At 44.3% G+C, this 23,157-nt stretch overlaps 1 protein-coding gene across 4 annotated transcripts in view; it reads left to right on the plus strand.

Annotated features, from left to right (window-relative positions):
* Positions 1–23,157, plus strand: part of LOC129837658 (angiopoietin-1-like) — an 86,368-nt gene that overhangs the window by 2,253 nt on the left and 60,958 nt on the right. For all 4 annotated transcript variants that reach the window (XM_055903994.1, XM_055903992.1, XM_055903995.1 and 1 more), the window contains one exon: positions 139–346. In XM_055903994.1, coding sequence (XP_055759969.1) covers positions 215–346 — 132 coding nt within the window. In that variant the 5' untranslated portion in view covers positions 139–214. The remainder of the gene's footprint in view (positions 1–138; positions 347–23,157) is intronic.

Below are 23,157 nucleotides of genomic sequence, written 5' to 3' on the forward strand. Positions count from 1 at the left end.
TCCTCTAGTACACCTTTTTATATTGTTTTAAACTGACTTTTTGAAAGTGTGTCATAAGTCATTTATGGGAATCCAAAAGTAGTACAGTGCCCTATTTCTGCTGATAATTTCTAACATGGGTCTCTCTCTGTGTTGCAGTCCTCACACAGGCTGGCAGGACTACCAGGAGGGAGTGCAGAAGATCCCTACCGCCTGTATCACAGTGGAAGACGCCATGATGATGGCCAGGATGGCTAAGCGAGGCCAGAGGATTGTGGTCCGACTCACCATGAACGCCCAGACCTTCCCTGACGCTGACTCCTTCAACACTGTGGCTGAGATCATCGGCAGCGAGCACCCAGAACAGGTAAGCATCGGCAGCGAGCACCCAGAACACGAGAAATGTCCCATTGGGTCTAAACCATTTGTATAAATTGCTACCCCCTTCCTAGGCTACCTGGGGCAGCAGGTAGCCTAGTGGTTAGAGCGTTGGACTAGTAACCAAAAGGTTGCAAGATCGAATCCCCGAGCTGGCAGGTAAAAAAGATCTGTCATTCTGCCCCTGAACAAGGCAGTTAACCCACTGTTCCTAGGCTGTCCCGTAACTGACTTGCCTAGTTAAATAAAGGTAAAATAAAATAATTATACAAATGTTTATTTGAATCATGCAACATTAAAGGGGATCCCATATAGATTCTTTGTTGAGATCTATATGGGATCCCCTTTAACGTTGCACGGATCAAATAAACATTTGTATAATTATTTTATTTTACCTTTATTTAACTAGGCAAGTCAGTTATAACATTAATGTGCACCACAGTTGTATTATTATAGACTTCTACTACTAGTTTTGCACCCATCAATTGTCCCATTACTACTAGTTTGATGGTTGTACCTATCAATTGTCCCATTACTACTAGTTTGATGGTTGTACCCATCAATTGTCCCATTACTACTAGTTTGATGATTGTACCTATCAATTTCCCATTACTACTAGTTTGATGGTTGTACCTATCAATTGTCCCATTACTACTAGTTTGATGGTTGTACCCATCAATTGTCCCATTAGTACTAGTTTGATGGTTGTACCTATCAATTGTCCCATTACTACTAGTTTGATGGTTGTAACCATCAATTGTCCCATTACTACTAGTTTGATGGTTGTACCATCAATTGTCCCATTACTACTAGTTTGATGGTTGTACCATCAATTGTCCCATTACTACTAGTTTGATGGTTGTACCATCAATTGTCCCATTACTACTAGTTTGATGGTTGTACCCATCAATTGTCCCATTACTACTAGTTTGATGGTTGTAACCATCAATTGTCCCATTATTACTAGTTTGATGGTTGTACCCATCAATTGTCCCATTACTACTAGTTTGATGGTTGTACCCATCAATTGTCCCATTACTACTACTACTACTACTACTACTACTAGTTTGATGGTTGTACCCATCAATTGTCCCATTACTACTACTACTACTACTACTACTACTAGTTTGATGGTTGTACCCATCAATTGTCCCATTACTACTACTACTAGTTGGATGGTTGTACCCATCAATTGTCCCATTACTACTACTACTACTACTACTACTAGTTTGATGGTTGTACCCATCAATTGTCCCATTACTACTACTACTACTACTACTACTAGTTTGATGGTTGTACCCATCAATTGTCCCATTACTACTACTACTACTACTACTACTACTACTACTAGTTGGATGGTTGTACCCATCAATTGTCCCATTACTACTACTACTACTACTACTACTACTAGTTTGATGGTTGTACCCATCAATTGTCCCATTACTACTACTACTACTAGTTGGATGGTTGTACCCATCAATTGTCCCATTACTACTACTACTACTACTACTACTACTACTAGTTGGATGGTTGTACCCATCAATTGTCCCATTACTACTACTAGTTGGATGGTTGTACCCATCAATTGTCCCATTACTACTACTACTACTACTACTAGTTGGATGGTTGTACCCATCAATTGTCCCATTACTACTACTAATACTACTACTACTACTAGTTGGATGGTTGTACCCATCAATTGTCCCATTACTACTACTACTACTACTACTACTACTAGTTGGATGGTTGTACCCATCAATTGTCCCATTACTACTACTACTAGTTGGATGGTTGTACCCATCAATAGTCCCATTACTACTACTACTACTACTACTACTAGTTGGATGGTTGTACCCATCAATTGTCCCATTACTACTACTAATACTACTACTACTACTAGTTGGATGGTTGTACCCATCAATTGTCCCATTACTACTACTACTACTACTACTACTACTACTAGTTGGATGGTTGTACCCATCAATTGTCCCATTACTACTACTACTACTACTACTACTAGTTGGATGGTTGTACCCATCAATTGTCCCATTACTACTACTAGTTGGATGGTTGTACCCATCAATTGTCCCATTACTACTACTAGTTGGATGGTTGTACCCATCAATTGTCCCATTACTACTACTACTAGTTGGATGGTTGTACCCATCAATTGTCCCATTACTACTACTACTAGTTGGATGGTTGTACCCATCAATTGTCCCATTACTACTACTACTACTACTACTAGTTTGATGGTTGTACCCATCAATTGTCCCATTACTACTACTACTACTACTACTACTACTACTACTACTAGTTGGATGGTTGTACCCATCAATTGTCCCATTACTACTACTACTACTACTACTACTACTACTAGTTTGATGGTTGTACCCATCAATTGTCCCATTACTACTACTACTAGTTGGATGGTTGTACCCATCAATTGTCCCATTACTACTACTACTACTACTACTACTACTACTAGTTTGATGGTTGTACCCATCAATTGTCCCATTACTACTACTAGTTGGATGGTTGTACCCATCAATTGTCCCATTACTACTACTACTAGTTGGATGGTTGTACCCATCAATTGTCCCATTACTACTACTACTAGTTGGATGGTTGTACCCATCAATTGTCCCATTACTACTACTACTACTACTACTAGTTTGATGGTTGTACCCATCAATTGTCCCATTACTACTACTACTACTACTACTAGTTGGATGGTTGTACCCATCAATTGTCCCATTACTACTACTACTACTACTACTACTAGTTGGATGGTTGTACCCATCAATTGTCCCATTACTACTACTACTACTACTACTACTAGTTGGATGGTTGTACCCATCAATTGTCCCATTACTACTACTAATACTACTACTACTACTAGTTGGATGGTTGTACCCATCAATTGTCCCATTACTACTACTACTACTACTACTACTAGTTGGATGGTTGTACCCATCAATTGTCCCATTACTACTACTACTAGTTGGATGGTTGTACCCATCAATAGTCCCATTACTACTACTACTACTACTACTACTACTACTAGTTGGATGGTTGTACCCATCAATTGTCCCATTACTACTACTAATACTACTACTACTACTAGTTGGATGGTTGTACCCATCAATTGTCCCATTACTACTACTACTACTACTACTACTACTAGTTGGATGGTTGTACCCATCAATTGTCCCATTACTACTACTACTACTACTACTACTAGTTGGATGGTTGTACCCATCAATTGTCCCATTACTACTACTACTACTACTACTACTACTAGTTGGATGGTTGTACCCATCAATTGTCCCATTACTACTACTACTACTAGTTGGATGGTTGTACCCATCAATTGTCCCATTACTACTAGTACTACTAGTTGGATGGTTGTACCCATCAATTGTCCCATTACTACTACTAATACTACTACTACTACTAGTTGGATGGTTGTACCCATCAATTGTCCCATTACTACTACTACTACTACTACTACTAGTTGGATGGTTGTACCCATCAATTGTCCCATTACTACTACTAGTTGGATGGTTGTACCCATCAATTGTCCCATTACTACTACTAGTTGGATGGTTGTACCCATCAATTGTCCCATTACTACTACTACTAGTTGGATGGTTGTACCCATCAATTGTCCCATTACTACTACTACTAGTTGGATGGTTGTACCCATCAATTGTCCCATTACTACTACTACTACTACTACTAGTTTGATGGTTGTACCCATCAATTGTCCCATTACTACTACTACTACTACTACTACTACTACTACTACTACTAGTTGGATGGTTGTACCCATCAATTGTCCCATTACTACTACTACTACTACTACTACTACTACTACTACTACTACTACTACTACTAGTTTGATGGTTGTACCCATCAATTGTCCCATTACTACTACTGTAGTATGATGGTTGTACCCATCAATTGTCCCATTAAGAATCACCCATATTTGCAGTCTTATTTAATTTCGAACATTTTAAAATGTACTAAAAGGGCTTGCCGAGTGGTGGGCGGTCTAAGGCGATGCAGTGCTTGTGGCTTCACTACAGACCCGGGTTAGATCCCAGGCTGTGTCACAACCGTCCGTGACCGGGAGGCCCAGAGGGCGGCGCACAATTGGCCCAATGTCGTCTGGGTTAGGGGGAGGATTTGGCCCGGGGGGGCTTTACTTGGCCCATCGTGCTCTTGCAAGTCTTTGTGGCGGTCTGGGCTCCTGCAGGCTGACCTCGGTTGTCAGTCGAACGGTGTTTCCTCCAACACATTGCTGCAGCTGGCTTCCGGGTTAAGAGGCGTCGTCTGGCGGGTCATGTTTCGGAGAACACATGACTCGACCTTCGCCTCTCCTGAGCCCGTTGGGGATTTGAAGCGATGAGACAAGATCGAAAAATGGAGTAAATTATTATTATTGAAACATGTATTAACAGCATGGGGCTGCTTTTTGCACTGTGAAGCATGCCAATCCTCTCCCATTTTGCCATTTGTCACATTTGTTTCCCTTGTACATCCAGTCCAACAAATCCATAGACTAGGCATCACTTTCCCCCAACAGATGCACTGAGGTATGACCAGGACTAGGGTATTCTGTCAGAGGTAGGGAGGGAGTGGGTGACTAATTTAACATAGGTTTGATACATGCTCTGTGTGTGCTGTAAGGGCAGCGTGAAGGCCTGAATCTCCTCTCCCCTGGGAGCCAATTAGAAGGCAGGGACGGCAATGGGATGTCAGTCAGAGGAGGATCATTCTGTAAGGTTCTGTCCAGTTACACAGCATTTGTCCGAGCTCACTGTGAACCGTGTCCATGGAGTTTCTCATTAGTCATGACCGGACACTGCTTGTGTCGCTAATGTCACCTTATTCCCTATATAGTACACTACCGTTGACCAGGGTCCCTAGGGCTCTGATCAAAAGAGGTGCACTATGTAGGGAACGGGGTGCCATTTGGGATGAGACTACTGCCTGGATGAGGGCTCTTTGTGGAGATTTGCCATTTCATCCTGTCTCTGCTATAGACAGAAGAGCGTTAGCTATCTAAGCTTCTGCTCTGTTAGCAAGAGGGCTATGAATTTGCTCTGGTAGGATGTTTCTTTGTTTGATTTGACAAGGAGATTTGTCACATTCGGACAGTTTTGTCAGCATTAATCTATTCTGAAATTTTATTTATTTATTTATTTCACCTTTATTTAACCAGGTAGGCTAGTTGAGAACAAGTTCTCATTTGCAACTGCGACCTGGCCAAGATAAAGCATAGCAGTGTGAACAGACAACAACACAGAGTTACACATGGAGTAAACAATAAACAAGTCAATAACATGGTAGAAAAAAAAGAGAATCTATATACAATGTGTGCAAAAGGCATGAGGTAGGCAATAAATCGAATAATTACAATTTAATGAGTACTACACCTAAGGGGATTCCTCATTGTATCTCACGTTCCCATTATTCAATCCCCTCAGATCTACAGGAGTGACTAGGGAGCAGGGGATGTACTAGTGGTTGATTTAGGAGTTTAGCACTAGCATCCCTCAACACTTCTATAGCAGATCCAGCCCTTTGAGACTATTCTGTAGTCACTAGCATCCCTCAACACTTCTATAACAGATCCAGCCCTCTGAGACTATTCTGTAGTCACTAGCATCCCTCAACACTTCTATAACAGATCCAGCCCTCTGAGACTATTCTGTAGTGACTAGCATCCCTCAACACTTCTATAACAGATCCAGCCCTCTGAGACTATTCTGTAGTCACTAGCATCCCTCAACACTTCTATAACAGATCCAGCCCTCTGAGACTATTCTGTAGTCACTAGCATCCCTCAACACTTCTATAACAGATCCAGCCCTCTGAGACTATTCTGTAGTCACTAGCATCCCTCAACACTTCTATAGCAGATCCAGCCCTCTGAGACTATTCTGTAGTCACTAGCATCCCTCAACACTTCTATAGCAGATCCAGCCCTCTGAGACTATTCTGTAGTCACTAGCATCCCTCAACACTTCTATAGCAGATCCAGCCCTCTGAGACTATTCTGTAGTCACTAGCATCCCTCAACACTTCTATAGCAGATCCAGCCTTCTGAGACTATTCTGTAGTCACTAGCATCCCTCAACACTTCTATAGCAGATCCAGCCCTCTGAGACTATTCTGTAGTCACTAGCATCCCTCAACACTTCTATAACAGATCCAGCCCCCTGAGACTATTCTGTAGTCACTAGCATCCCTCAACACTTCTATAACAGATCCAGCCCTCTGAGACTATTCTGTAGTCACTAGCATCCCTCAACACTTCTATAACAGATCCAGCCCCCTGAGACTATTCTGTAGTCACTAGCATCCCTCAACACTTCTATAACAGATCCAGCCCTCTGAGACTATTCTGTAGTCACTAGCATCCCTCAACACTTCTATAACAGATCCAGTCCTCTGAGACTATTCTGTAGTCACTAGCATCCCTCAACACTTCTATAGCAGATCCAGCCCTCTGAGACTATTCTGTAGTCACTAGCATCCCTCAACACTTCTATAGCAGATCCAGCCCTCTGAGACTATTCTGTAGTCACTAGCATCCCTCAACACTTCTATAACAGATCCAGCCCTCTGAGACTATTCTGTAGTCACTAGCATCCCTCAACACTTCTATAACAGATCCAGCCCTCTGAGACTATTCTGTAGTCACTAGCATCCCTCAACACTTCTATAGCAGATCCAGCCCTCTGAGACTATTCTGTAGTCACTAGCATCCCTCAACACTTCTATAACAGATCCAGCCCCCTGAGACTATTCTGTAGTCACTAGCATCCCTCATCACTTCTATAACAGATCCAGCCCTCTGAGACTATTCTGTAGTCACTAGCATCCCTCATCACTTCTATAACAGATCCAGCCCTCTGAGACTATTTTGTAGTCACTAGCATCCCTCAACACTTCTATAACAGATCCAGTCCTCTGAGACTATTCTGTAGTCACTAGCATCCCTCAACACTTCTATAGCAGATCCAGCCCTCTGAGACTATTCTGTAGTCACTAGCATCCCTCAACACTTCTATAGCAGATCCAGCCCTCTGAGACTATTCTGTAGTCACTAGCATCCCTCAACACTTCTATAACAGATCCAGCCCCCTGAGACTATTCTGTAGTCACTAGCATCCCTCAACACTTCTATAACAGATCCAGCCCTCTGAGACTTTCGGTAATGCCATGCCCTGTCAGTAATGCTTCTCTTCTGTGCTCTCTCTGATTTAGAGGGGTTGGGTTAAATGCTGAAGACACATTTCAGTTGAAGGCATTCTGTTGTACAACTGACTAGGTATCCCCCTTTCCTCTGTTTGAGCTGGGTCCCAGATTGTGTAAGGAGGAAGGAACGTAGCTGTAGCTCTCTCTGCTGACGTAAGTCTGCCTTTTCTGGGTTGTCATCTCTACAGAGGAAAAACACAACTGGGATCCCTAGGAAACACTGACACTATGGAACGTCATTCTGTGAAATAAACCTCACTTCCTATTATTCTGAACTTTGACTAAGGCCAACAGAACACTTGGCTACAAGGGGGAAACGGTATTGTCTCTGTTCTCCGCTCTACTACAGGGCTTGTGCTGATGCGTCATTCTGTTCTGAAGAAGATATCATCTCTGTATGGAAGGTGACTCATTTAGCGACCGTAAAAACATCTGTTACTTTTCTCTGGAAAGTCCCTAATCCAAGCATTCCAGTACCACGTTAATTGATTGAAACAGTGTGACAGTAATCTTAGTATGAGTCACAGTGGCAGTACACTGAGTGTGAGTGTTTTTTACTGTCTTTAGCTGCTGTGTGTCAGATGTCAATGATGCATTAGCACAGCAGTGTGAGTGACTGGCTGTGTCCTGTCCTGACTCCGAGTCATCCAGTCATGAGGCAGGGAGGAGCACTCAATCATGTGCTACTTGGTAATTGATGTCATCAACAAAAGATTCTAAAGAAGAGACCGTTCTGTTCTCTTAAAATAATTCAGAGTTCTGACCTACATTGCATAATAAGTAAGTAGCCTTGCACGAGCCTTGGCTTTTGAGAGTCGTAACGGCTCATAGGAGCAGGAGCCTATCTCCTGTTTCTGTAGTGAGGCAGCTTGATGTACCAGCACACTTCCTGGACAGGACACTAGCCTATCTCCTGTTTCTGTAGTGAGGCAGCTTGATATACCAGTACACCTCCTGGACAGGACACTAGTCTAGTGCAGGGCCGAACCACCAATCTATCTCCTTAATGCTGAGGGCCAAGGAGAGATGCGTTGGGTCCCAGTCTTTGATATGACTCGGTGGGGGATGGAACTCCCAACCTTCTAATCTCAGGGCGGACACTCTAACCACTGAGTGGGTGAAAAGAGGTCTTAACATTGACTTCTCAAGTCATCTTATGTAGTTTACATGGACGCTTAGATGAACGTTGTCGAGGTGAAGCCCTCAAGAGGCCTTATGTAGTTTACATGGACGCTTAGATGAACGTTGTCGAGGTGAAGCCCTCAAAAGGTCTAATGTAGTTTACATGGAAGCTTAGATGAACGTTGTCGAGGTGAAGCCCTCAAAAGGTCTTATGTAGTTTACATGGAAGCTTAGATGAACGTTGTCGAGGTGAAGCCCTCAAAAGGTCTTATGTAGTTTACATGGAAGCTTAGATGAGGGTTGTCGAGGTGGAGCCCTCAAAAGGTCTTATGTAGTTTACATGGAAGCTTAGATGAGCGTTGTCGAAGTGGAGCCCTCAAAAGGTCTTATGTAGTTTACATGGAAGCTTAGATGAGGGTTGTCGAGGTGGAGCCCTCAAAGGTCTTATGTAGTTTACATGGAAGCTTAGATGAGGGTTGTCGAGGTGGAGCCCTCAAAGGTCTTATGTAGTTTACATGGAAGCTTAGATGAGCATAGTTGAGGTGGAGCCCTCAAAAGATCTTAAGGTCATCTCCTCTCCCGATGAAGAGGAATAGAAACTGTCTATGGTAGGGAGGGAGGGACACTGTCCCCCAAAATATATTTGCTTTGGTTTGGGAGAACGTCCCCATTCTGTCCTGTAGTGGAAGTTGCATAACCTGTGTGAACTTTGCTGTTGACTGTGATTTGGTCTGTTCCATCATCAACAGTCTGTTTGATAGTTCCCTATATGGATATAACCTAGAATATGCAGGAAGGGCTAGTACAGATCTTGGGCTCCAGTGGTATTGCAGTGGAGGGCTTTAAAATGGAGACATATGTAAGGGAATTGTAGGCTTTGACTTTATTCCAGGATAATCTGAGGCCTGTATAACAACTTTTACCCATGCCTAATGCATGTGCAGACCCTCACGCACTTCAACCACACTTGTCTGGTCCACTTTACTTATTTGAGTCCACATGGCAGTCAAATGTGTTACTGAAGTAGCTAGCCTACATGGGTCTTTACAAGGTTAAAGAAGGATTCAGTCTGATTTTTCGCTGTGTCACACAGCCAGGCCTGGTGCTGATAGTGATGGTGAGGACTGAGGATGTTCCTTCCCTCATTGTTCCACTACTCACGTCCCACAGACGTGTGATGTGACAGACGGACGCCTTCCTCCGTCTGCTGTAATTACAGAGGGGAGAAGGACGTTCTCCTCCTCCGCAGTCTCTACCGACTCCACTGCCATGTTTAATCTGGCAGAGTTATCAGCTCTAGCTAGCTAAGCCCAGAGCAGAGCCAGAAGCCCTGTGGATATACCTTCCTTGGCTCGAGGGGAGAGCTAGGCAGTCGGCTGCAGGCGCGACTCGTCTACAAGTGTCAGGCTATCACAGATAAGTCTCGGGTAAACCCTGAGGAGATTGCTACTGAATCCCCATACTCTCCATTCATCTCCTTCTGCCAGAAACACTTTGCAGAAGGACAAGTAAAGGCCAATGACAGTTTAAAGCAATCAAATTGTAACTCATAAGATATGTTCACCTTACTGAGTCTTATCAGTAATAGAAGTACGTGACTTAACTTTTGTTCCTTCAGTTTGACTTTTCCCAGACAGGCTGTTGTTTTTGGTTTTTGAGCTAGTTATCTGTTGTCCATTTCCTCTGGAGTCTTTGAAGCAGGGGTTTCTGGGTCAGAGGAGTGGCTGTGCTGTAATGATGCGTGATGCCCATTACAATGCCACACACAGACCACACTAAAGCCTCTCCCTCCTCCCTCCTTTTTCCTGCTTCCAGCCTCTCCCTTCCAGACCCCCCCCCAGTTCAGCAGAAAATTATAATCTGTTCAGGTAGTAACTCCCTATTCCATACAAATGTCTCCCTGCTGAGCACTGCTCTGATCGCAGCCCTGCTCTCTCTCTCAACCCTACACACCAAGAACCCTGTGTTCTCTGTACAGTGTTTGATGCTAAATGGGACTGAGCTTAACTCTCCTCCTACAGACACTCAAGGGCAGTCAGATTCTGCGTTATCTCCAATGCTTTAGAGATGCTTTTAACTTTTTAACAAATAAAGCAAATGCGGCCGTGTCAGAGGAATTTCACAGAGAGAAAGTTTAAAAGCAGAGAGAAAAGCCAGACCTACAAAAAATAACTAAATTGAGAGATTCTGTCAGACTGCAAAGCTCCACTCTGTTTAAAAAAATAAAACAATGTATGTGTTTTTTTTAAGGCTGTCTTATAAAATCCCTTTTCCCACCCTGTTTTGGTTATTGTGGTCAGTTTTGTTGAGGTTATGTCTAAGCATAATAGGTCACAGAATGAGCTTGGTCCTTTGTTCTGAAGACCTGCCACGTCTGTGCTTAGGTTCAGTGACCACACCTGCACTTGGTCTGCTCATAGTTGGCTCCTCGCCCCACAGACACACGCCATCCATAATGTGAATAGTTCCCCTTTGCTAAAATGTTTTATGCAGTGTTGCTAACTGTAGGCTATAAACATGCCTCATTCATTTGTCCTGATGTGGAGGCTACAGTGCTGTATGCAGGGTATGGCTGGGACTAGAAGTTGTTGTCCTCTATCTATTCCCAGTTCATGTAGCCTATTCGGATTCAGGAAGTAAACTTGAATAACAATTAAATATGTGAAAAACTGCATTTATTTTCAATGACTTCTCAATAAACTGAGGAGTAGGAGCTATTTCAAATGTTTTTTCTCAATTTTTGAATTTTAAATTTAAAATCACCTTCTGAATTGAATGCCTTCATTTTCAATTGATCCCAGCCCTGCTATTCACTTGCTTAGTCATTTGTCTTCTGACAAAATGGCCTTCAGAATGGTCTGTGTTGTGATTTCATCTGTCACTCAGGCGTTTCACGGACTCTTTTGTCCCGGCAGAACAAATGGATCCTCGGCTGCTCTCTCTCCTCAGAGGCAGCAGTAGTTTGACTGGCACCACATTCAGACTAGAGTACAATTACCAGGATATGTCAAGGCAGTTATCTTCTCACTGACAGCTAAATGAAAGCTTTAGATTTAGACATTTAGCTGTTCTCTTTGCTGAGAATATATCATTATTCCATATACATGTTGGCCTAATGTAATTATGTAACAAGACATATCATGCATAGGCTATATTTTATTAAATCTAGATCCACTTTCCCTATATGGCCCAGAGTGCTACATTAACAGAATACCAGGTATTATTTGTCATGTAATGATTTTTTTCTCTAAAAAAAGTAGTTGGCTGTGGCACTCAGTATGGGACCTATAGTAGGGAGGGTACCTCTGTTCGTTGGCCTGGCTACATAGAAATGGAATCACTAGAATGGGAAGAGGTTCTATGTCCGTTCTAATGATTTCTTTGATAGGCTACTGTCCTCTGGGACTCGCCCTGTCATAACCCTTTAATAACTCCACTGTGTTGAACAGCCTCTGTCTTGTCATAACCCTTTAATAACTCCACTGTGTTGAACAGCCTCTGTCCTGTCATAACCCTTTAATAACTCCACTGTGTTGAACATCCTCTGTCCTGTCATAACCCCTCATTAACTCCACTGTGTTGAACAGCCTCTGTCCTGTCATAACCCTTTAATAACTCCACTGTGTTGAACATCCTCTGTCCTGTCATAACCCTTTAATAACTCCACTGTGTTGAACAGCCTCTGTCCTGTCATAACCCCTCATTAACTCCACTGTGTTGAACAGCCTCTGTCCTGTCATAACCCTTTAATAACTCCACTGTGTTGAACAGCCTCTGTCCTGTCATAACCCCTCATTAACTCCACTGTGTTGAATAGCCTCTGTCCTGTCATAACCCTTTAATAACTCCACTGTGTTGAACATCCTCTGTCCTGTCATAACCCTTTAATAACTCCACTGTGTTGAACAGCCTCTGTCCTGTCATAACCCCTCATTAACTCCACTGTGTTGAACAGCCTCTGTCCTGTCATAACCCTTTAATAACTCCACTGTGTTGAACATCCTCTGTCCTGTCATAACCCTTTAATAACTCCACTGTGTTGAACAGCCTCTGTCCTGTCATAACCCCTCATTAACTCCACTGTGTTGAATAGCCTCTGTCCTGTCATAACCCCTCAATAACTCCACTGTGTTGAACAGCCTCTGTCCTGTCATAACCCCTCATTAACTCCACTGTGTTGAACAGCCTCTGTCCTGTCATAACCCCTCAATAACTCCACTGTGTTGAACAGCCTCTGTCCTGTCATAACCCCTCATTAACTCCACTGTGTTGAACAGCCTCTGTCCTGTCATAACCCCTCAATAACTCCACTGTGTTGAACAGCCTCTGCCTATTAATAATAGTCTTGCTACTTTACTAGAAACTGCACAATATTAGCACAACTAGCGAGAATCGAGAGGCCACTTGTCTTTCAGAAAGGACAGACCATGCCTCCTTGGAGGGTGTTTATGGATTCTAGGGACTTGTCCCAAAAGGTCAAACCCTGCCCATCTGACACACTATTCATTGCATGCTCCATCAAATCCTCAAAGTATTTGAAAAAGCACATGTTTCTATTTTGACCCTGGGTGTGCTTTCTACCTGCCTGTAGTATCTCTCCTCTCCTAGACATCCTAGTAACTGTAAAGCTGTCCCTCGCTGCTGCCATCGGGGGTTTGTTCTGTTCTTGAGGCTGAGTCTCCCTCCTTAATGGCCTCATAATCCCTATGTAGTGTACTACCTATGTGCCCTGGTCTAAAGTAGTGCAGTACATAGGGAAATGGGGTGTAATTTGGGCCGCAGCCTGCGTGTCCCAGCCACACAGAGCAGACGTACTCTACTCGCTCATCTTGATCAATGAGCCACAGAGAGGGGTGGTTTCAGTGAGCCGCAGAGAGGGGTGGTTTCAGTGAGCCGCAGAGAGGGGTGGTTTCAGTGAGCCGCAGAGAGGGGTGGTTTCAGTGAGCCACAGAGAGGGGGTGGTTTCAGTGAGCCGCAGAGAGAGGGGTGGTTTCAGTGAGCCGCAGAGAGAGGGGTGGTTTCAGTGAGCCGCAGAGAGAGGGGTGATTTCAGTGAGCCGCAGAGAGAGGGGTGGTTTCAGTGAGCCGCAGAGAGAGGGGTGGTTTCAGTGAGCCGCAGAGAGAGGGGTGGTTTCAGTGAGCCGCAGAGAGAGGGGTGGTTTCAGTGAGCCGCAGAGAGAGGGGTGGTTTCAGTGAGCCGCAGAGAGAGGGGTGGTTTCAGTGAGCCGCAGAGAGAGGGGGTGGTTTCAGTGAGCCGCAGAGAGAGGGGGTGGTTTCAGTGAGCCTCAGAGAGAGGGGGTTGTTTCAGTGAGCCGCAGAGAGAGGGGGTGGTTTCAGTGAGCCGCAGAGAGGGGGTGGTTTCAGTGAGCCGCAGAGAGGGGGTGGTTTCAGTGAGCCGCAGAGAGGGGGTGGTTTCAGTGAGCCGCAGAGAGGGGGTGGTTTCAGTGAGCCGCAGAGAGGGGGTGGTTTCAGTGAGCCGCAGAGAGGGGGTGGTTTCAGTGAGCCGCAGAGAGGGGGTGGTTTCAGTGAGCCGCAGAGAGGGGGTGGTTTCCCACTGTGCATACTGCCATTTTATTTCTCCATCTTCATGGCTGCTGAGCCCAGACGCAGCACAGCCCCTCAGCATCACCATCCTCTCTTGTCCTACAAGCCTATTTAGGTGCATCATGTGTTGGACGACTGGGTCTTGTCCCGAGGCCCGGTTCTCTGGTTTTAAACATTGATGTCTTTCTTACAGTAGAAAGTGGTTGTAACCCCCACGGGTGGGTTTAGCTGAGGTTGTAACCCCCACGGGTGGGTTTAGCTGAGGTTGTAACCCCCACGGGTGGGTTTAGCTGAGGTTGTAACCCCCACGGGTGGGTTTAGCTGAGGTTGTAACCCCCACGGGTGGGTTTAGCTGAGGTTGTAAACCCCACAGGTGGGTTTAGCTGAGGTTGTAACCCCCCACGGGTGGGTTTAGCTGTGGTTGTTGCTGGCTGCTGATTTATGAGTCAGAGCCAGCTGGGGGAAACCGTACTTTATACTCTTCTCTCTCTGCATATTCATCAGTCACGTGATGGTTAGATTCCTGCATGAACCCATACAACTAGCAGTTCAGAGGAGGAATGGACTTAGATGGATGTACAATGTGTATAAGTGTCTATAGGGTATGCCAAAACATTCAAGAGATGCTCAAAGTTGACCTATATTGCAGACGCCACCATACCATGAGACCTCCGTGTCTTCATCATTGGTAAAGATAAACGGTCGACATTTAAAAGCTTTACAAACAAGGTTGTCAAACTATTTTGTCCACGTTGGTTTGAGTGAGAAAGACACTGAGGAGAACCAATCAGTAAAAAAGCACATCCCCTTCATTTGTCAACGCATCGTGCTGACAACATCAGAATAGCCTTTCCAGACTCTGAAGACAGGAGGACTTGGACTTTGGTGTCAGCCACACTAAGAATGGCCCTCTGGATTTGCCTGGAAACTTTGGTGTTGGCCAAGCTATATACCAGCTAGCTATGTGCGTTAGCTGACATGGGTCTCTCTCCTGAGATGAGTAAATATTCACTGTGTCGGCTCTGAGGCCTAGTCAGGTCCATGGAATGTGTTTTGCGTAACTCCAGGGAACATATTTTTTATGAGCAAACATAACCTTGGGGCTGGGTTTGTGTCACAAATGGCACCCTATTCCCTTTTATAGTGCACTACTTTTGACCAGGACCAATAGGGATCTGGTCAAAAGTAGTGCACTATTTGGTGTATAGAGTGCTATTTGGGATTCAGCCTGGCTATTTCCTGAATGGGGTCGAGAGGAGCCTCTTCAATTATCATTCAGCCTATTGGCTACCATTCTCTGTAGACAATGACACAGTGGTCACATCTATCAACTGTTGCTGTAAAAAAGTGATAAAAGCAAGTGCTGCCTGTTTCCTTGTGGTATGATGAATTGGTGTATAAATTCCTTGTCTAGGCATTTGGAGGTTCATAATAAATAGTAATATGTGCTAGACTTTTGGACTGAGCTGTGATTTAGATTCCTCTAGTATCCGACCGAATGCCATTTTCAGAGCCAGTCGGTTCTCACTTAGTAATGGCACTGAATCATCCAGGAAACCATACAAGGGTGATGTACAGCACGTACATAACTTTAGAAACCTGGTTTTGGGCAAAAAGACATGTACTGTAGATGAAGTATGAGATATGAGCCTTGTATGCAAATGAGTATCTTTAGATTTTTATTTATATATTTTTATGTCTTGCCTAATGTTTCCTCAGCTCCAACACCGAAGACCGGTGTGTTAAATTCACACCCCAAAACATCAACTTACAAAGTCTGAGTAGCAGCTGTGATGTGTTGAGTAGCCCACTACAGAAAGCATAGGTCAGCGTCCTCGACTTTCACATTTTATTATGACATCTCAATATTGTGAATTAAAGCAGTGCAATCACAAGGTTATAAAGGACAGGAGCCATACACATTACTGTGAAAACAACTGCTGCTCTTAACTGTGGTGAAGTCGCTCTGCATATTCACAGGAAATGAAACCGGTCGGATTGTTGACCTCATTTCCTGTCTTTCGTTGGCCTGTATGAATCATTTTATCTCAAGGTCCAGGATCTGGTTTCAGACACAGATGACTAACATCAAAATGTCTCTTTATGGTTCCCTTCAGCTCAATTTCTTATTGTGCCAATAATGCAGTCAGAGCTTGAATAAATAGGCCTCTGACCACTTAGTTGAGGAGCCACGAGTCATGACACATCAAGGCTGTAGTAGAACTTATACATGATAATGGATTGCATGTAGAGCTTCTCTTTCATCCCAGTGCTTTACATTGGATGGGAATTGCACACTACAACACTGCTGTAAAGTTGGGTACCACGTGGTATGAATGTGTGGAAATGGAAAAGCATTTGTTGTAGAATAGAAATGGTGCCCATGATGTGACTCTCCATGATGTCTCTCCATTGTCTCCATGATGTCTCTTCATTGTCTCCATGATGTCTCTCCATTGTCTCCATGATGTCTCTCCATTGTCTCCATGATGTCTCTCCATTGTCTCCATGATGTCTCTCCATTGTCTCCATGATGTCTCTCCATTGTCTCCACGATGTCTCTCCATTGTCTCCACGATGTCTCTCCATTGTCTCCATGATGTCTCTCCATTGTCTCCACGATGTCTCTCCATTGTCTCCATGATGTCTCTCCATTGTCTCCACGATGTCTCTCCATTGTCTCCATGATGTCTCTCCATTGTCTCCATGATGTCTCTCAATTGTCTCCATGATGTGTCTCTCAATTGTCTCCATGATGTGTCTCTCCATTGTCTCCACGATGTCTCTCCATTGTCTCCATGATGTGTCTCTCCATTGTCTCCATGATGTGTCTCTCCATTGTTTCCATGATGTCTCTCCATTGTTTCCATGATGTCTTTCCATTGTCTCTGCGTTGTCTCCATGATGTCTCTCCATTGTCTCCATGATGTCTCTCCATTGTCTCCATGATGTGCCCTGCCTGTGTGTGTTGGGCTGTCACCCATCAGCAGGCTGCAAGATGCCCAGCGTTGAACCGACACAATGTGCACCTGCATCACTACTGTGGGGGGGGTGATCGTATTCACTGGCTGTCAGTTCCTGGGGGCCGCAACAAACAAAATGCTTACCAAACATAATGTAAATCACATTGCTACAAATCGATAAGGATGGAGATGGAAACCTAGATCTAACCTCAGTATTTTATTTCAGAGCCTGAAGCTAATACTGGAAAGAGAATACGTCTGTAATGAATTGTAGTAATCTGTTCAAGGTCTGTCAACTTTTAGTCTCCGTGTTTTATTATTTACATTTGTTATTATCAGAGGGCAAGAGAAGGAGACTGTGAAATCTCCTGATTTACTGTGTAGATACTATCTATTTTTAACCTATTTCTTTAACCTAAAACGTTCTTATCTTGCTCTGTTTGTAGTTGTTTATTTAACCTTAGACGTTATTCTCTGTTTGTAGTTGTCACACACTCTCCACATGCGCTACTGTTTCTTATTTATCCTGATTGCCTAGTCACTTTTACCCCTGCCTACATGTACATATTACCTGTACTATCTGGTACCCCTGCACATTGACTCAGTACTGGTACTACTTGTATACAGCCTTCTTATTGTTATTTATTGCATTACTATTTTCTATTTTTATTCGCACATTGTCTTACTTTTTACCTCTGAATTTTGGGGGAAAAGCTTGTAAGTAAGCATTTGATGGCGGATCTACACCTGTTGTATCCGGAGCATGTCACAAATAGGGATGTATTTGATTTGGCCAAAAGGCCAGGGTGTGATGTGATTTTTGGAAGCGTGGAATGTTGTACAGTGCTGTAGTTCCATGTGGTGTACAATACGTACAGCTTGTTTATAATTGGGTAAACTCCTGCTCTGTTCCAGGAAATGACAGGGTTTATCATAAGTGAGCCTGTGTGTCTGTCTGGGGGAGTATTTATGTATCCTTCCAGTCACATGACATGCCAACATCTTGTCAATAGACCAGTATAGTTGCAAACAGTATTAGAAAGCAATCGTTATCTAGAGTTACCAACATTAAAGAGGCCTATATGGAACTTTTGCCTTTTTATCTTATTGGACAAAGGGGCACTCTTGTCAACATCATGACTAAAAGCATAGCGTTTGCAACTGGCAACTACATTTCCATAGTGCGTCTTTAACCAAGCTGTGTTCAACTTTGAAATAGACTAAAGTTTTGGTTGCAGCAGCAGTCCTCAAGCACTGTAATGACTTGGCTTGCACGTCTGTTTTACACTAAACAACTTATAGAACCTCATTTATGGCTCAACTGAGATGATCAGGCCATTTTGTTGTGTTGAACAAGAGGTGGCCTGTCTGTCCAAATCATTTGAATCTATTAGGACTAGTTAGGCCAATAGCCGTCACTGCTCGTACTACCTGAACCATGCACCATCTGGAGTACTGGATGTTGAACCATGGCAGACATTATAGTAGTGATTAAAACCCCTGCCTTCTTCTCATTAGTGGTATTAAACTGGAAGTGAAGTGCTAGTGTGACCTCATAATGTGTTTCACAGGCTCAACTCCCACTCAGTTATTCCATGTGAACCTATGGCTTGTTCTCATCAAAGCATCGAGAAATCTGTTACAGAAAGTCTGATTTGACTTTATATTCAGGGTGGCTGTTTATGACCCGAGAATATCTTTGGCTATATATGCAGAAATGGTTGTACCAATCACAGATTGTCCCTGTTATTTATTCCCATGATTCTGTACCACTCTACTGTGCCAGTGATGCATTTATATACATTGACCTCGGAAAGTATTCAGACCCCTTGACTTTTTCCACATTTTGTTAAGTTACAGCCTTATTCTAAAATGGATTAAATAATTTCCCCCCCTCATCAATCTACACACAATACCCCATAATGACAGGTCTCTACAGAGATGTTCGATCTGGGCCACTCAAGGACATTCAAAGACTTGTCCTTGAAGCCACTCCTGCGTTGTCTTGGCTGTTTGCTTAGGGTCGTTGTCCTGTTGGAAGGTGAACCTTTGGCTCAGTCTGAGGTCCTGAGCACTCTGGAGCAGGTTTTCATCAAGGATCTCTGTACTTTGCTCCTTTAATCTTTCCCTCGATCTTGACTAGTCTCACAGTCCCTGTAGTTCTGTCCTTGAGCTGTTATTGTCTATTGATGATCTGTATTATGTTTTGTTTGGACCCCAGGAAGAGTAGCTGCTGCTTTTGCAAAACCAAAGGTTGATCCTAATAAAAAAACTTGAAATACCTGCCGCTGAAAAACATCCCCACAGCATGATGCTGCCACCACCATGCTTCACCGTAGGGATGGTGCCAGGTTTCTTCCAGACATGATGCTTGGCATTCAGTCCAAAGCGCTCAATCTTGGTTTCATCAGACCAGATAACCTTTTCTCATGGTCTGAGAGTCTTTTAGGTGCTTTTTGGCAAACTCCAAGTGGGCTGTCGTGCCTTTTACTGGAGTGGCTTCCGTCTGACCACCCTACCATAAAGGCCTGATTGGTGAAGTGATGTAGAGATTGTTCCAGAACGACAACCATCTCCCATCTCCACAGAGGAACTCTAGAGCTCTGTCAGAGTGACCATTGGGTTCTTGGTCACCTACCTGACCAAGGTCCTTCTCCCCCTTGTTGCTCAGTTTGGCCGGGCGGCCAGCTCTACCACGAGTCTTGGTGGTTCAAAACTTCTTCCATTTAATAATGATGGAGGCCACTGTGTTCTTGGGGACCATCAATGCTGCAGAAATGTTTTGGTACCCTTCCCCAGATCTGTGCCTTGACACAATTCTGTCTCGAAGATCTAGGGACAATTCCTTCAACCTCATAGCTTGGTTTTTTGCTCTGACATGCACTGTCAACTGTAGAACCTTATATAGACAGGTGTGTGTGTGTTTTTTTTTCTCCCAAATAATGTCCAATCAATTGAATTTACCACAGGTGGACTCCAAGTTGTAGAAACATATCAAGGATGATCAATGGAAACAGGATGCACACATTTCTAAAACTCTTTTTTTGCGTTATCATTATGGTGTGTAAATTAATGAAGACCTTTTTTATTTAATCCATTTTAGAATAAGGCTGTAACGAAATGTGGAAAAAGTCAAGGGGTCTGCATACATTCCGAATGCACTGTATCTATGAAGCGTAACATACCTAAAGTAGATTGTGTGAGAGAGGTCCTGTGAAGGGCCAGAACAATTTAACAAGGTGTGTGTGAATCCCATTATTTACACTGCTAACCCCAGCAGACACCTCTACTCTGACTGCAACTGCTGGTGGGCTCTGCCTGCCAAAAATACCAAGAGAAGCTGCAATTAAGATGTGATTCATATGTTACACCTTTGTGCATGAAAGTTTGTTTAGCTAAAGTTGAATCTCTCCCCCCACTTTAAAGTGCTTGCAGCCAGGGAAGTCCACCAGTCAAGCAAATTAGTATCTGTTTCAGTCTGGCAAGATGGGAGTCTGATAGGGACAAGGGAGTAACACTGGGAATCAAGTTGAGGACTTTAGATTTTCACTTTAGTTTGGCTACACAATATAGGCCTAAGGGACCACACACACAACGCACCAATGATGATCTGTCATTCATCTGCCGTTCGGCATGGTGTGTTTTAGGGACCACCCGCTGGATGTCTGCCGTTTGGCGCGGTGTGTTTTAGGGACCACCCGCTGGAGGTCTGCCGTTTGGCGCGGTGTGTTTTAGGGACCACCCGCTGGATGTCTGCCGTTTGGCGCGGTGTGTTTTAGGGACCACCCGCTGGAGGTCTGCCGTTTGGCGCGGTGTGTTTTAGGGACCACCCGCTGGAGGTCTGCCGTTTGGCGCGGTGTGTTTTAGGGACCACCCGCTGGAGGTCTGCCGTTTGGCGCGGTGTGTTTTAGGGACCACCCGCTGGATGTCTGCCGTTTGGCGGGTGTGTTTTAGGGACCACCCGCTGGAGGTCTGCCGTTTGGCGCGGTGTGTTTTAGGGACCACCCGCTGGAGGTCTGCCGTTTGGCGCGGTGTGTTTTAGGGACCACCCGCTGGAGGTCTGCCGTTTGGCGGGTGTGTTTTAGGGACCACCCGCTGGAGGTCTGCCGTTTGGCGGGTGTGTTTTAGGGACCACCCGCTGGAGGTCTGCCGTTTGGCGCGGTGTGTTTTAGGGACCACCCGCTGGATGTTTGACTGCCGTTTGGCGCGGTGTGTTTTAGGGACCACCCGCTGCTGGATGTCTGACTGCCGTTTGGCGCGGTGTGTTTTAGGGACCACCCGCTGGATGTCTGACTGCCGTTTTGCGCGGTGTGTTTTAGGGACCACCCGCTGCTGGATATCTGACTGCTGACATTTTTGTGCAATTCTACATGTAGATTTGGATTGCAAATTATGGCCTGCATTCTGTTCAGAGCTGCAAAGTACTCTGGGTTGGCAAATGTTACCGGTGTGTCCGAGCCTTAAGATGATGCTCTTCTGCTACAAATGTCATATAGGCTACTGTTGTCTTGCTTACTCCTATATGGTTCATAAAGCCAGATTCCCAGACTCATAGTATAGATTAGATATCAAGTTACCTGACATGGCAAATGAGTCTGTGATAAAGTTGCCTGAAGAGTGACATCATGTTTAATTTTGCTTAGTTTCTCTGCTTGGTATCCTGAATATGTTTTCATCAAAATCATCTCTGCTCAAACAAACCTTAAAGAACATCCGAGTTCCCACAGTGCTCAGGATCAAGTAACCTTTGTTCTCTGTTGCCACAGCAACTATACCTGAGTCTGTTCCTGAATAAACAGAAGAAGAAACCTGTCACAGGATTCTTATTTTCTTAGATGTAGGAAACCAAGGCTAATTCCCGGACATTGGAAGATATGTTGAGCACAAGGAGGTTATTTCCTCTGTCATTTATCAAAACCTCTTCTTTCTCCTCCCTCTTTTCTGGCACTGATTTATTTTCTCATCTGAAATGTAGAAATACTGATTGGGTGTTTCAATGGCAGTAGTAACAGTAGCAGCAGTAGTAGTAGCAGTAGTAGCAGTAGCAATAGTAGTAGTAGCAGCAGTAGTGGCAGTAGTAGCAGCAGTAGTGGCAGTAGTAGCGGCAATAACAGCAGTATAGTAGTGGCAGTAGCGGTAGTATAGTAGCGGCAGTAGCAGCAGTATAGTGGTGGTAGTAGTGCCAGTAGCAGCAGTATAGTAGCGGCAGCATAGTAGTGGCAGTAGCGGCAGCATAGTAGTGGCAGTAGCGGCAGCATAGTAGGGGCAGTAGCAGCAGTATAGTAGCGGTAGCAGCAGTATAGTTGTGGCAGCAGCATCAGTATAGTAGCAGTAGTATCAAATCAAATCAAGTTTATTTTATATAGGCCTTCGTATATCAGCTAATATCTCGAAGTGCTGTACAGAAACCCAGCCTAAAACCCCAAACAGCAAGCAATGCAGGTGTAGAAGCACGGCGGCTAGGAAAAACTCCCTAGAAAGGCCAAAACCTAGGAAGAAACCTAGAGAGTAACCAGGCTATGAGGGGTGGCCAGTCCTCTTCTGGCTGTGCCGGGTGGAGATTTAAACAGAACATGGCCAAGATGTTCAAATGTTCATAAATGTTCACAAATAATAATCAGGAGTAAATGTCAGTTGGCTTTTCATAGCCGATCATTAAGAGTATCTCTACCGCTCCTGCGGTCTCTAGAGAGTTGGAAACAGAAGGTCTGGGACAGGTAGCACGTCCGGTGGACAGGTCAGGGTTCCATAGCCGCAGGTAGTAGTGGCAGTAGCAGCAGTATAGTAGTGGCAGTAGCAGCAGTATAGTAGCGGTAGCAGCAGTATAGTAGTGGCAGTAGCAGCAGTGCAGCAGCAGTATAGTAGCGGTAGCAGCAGTATAGTAGTGGTAGTAGCAGCAG

This window comes from Salvelinus fontinalis, chromosome 38 (genome assembly GCF_029448725.1).
Source record: "Salvelinus fontinalis isolate EN_2023a chromosome 38, ASM2944872v1, whole genome shotgun sequence".
NCBI classification, from domain to species: domain Eukaryota; kingdom Metazoa; phylum Chordata; class Actinopteri; order Salmoniformes; family Salmonidae; genus Salvelinus; species Salvelinus fontinalis.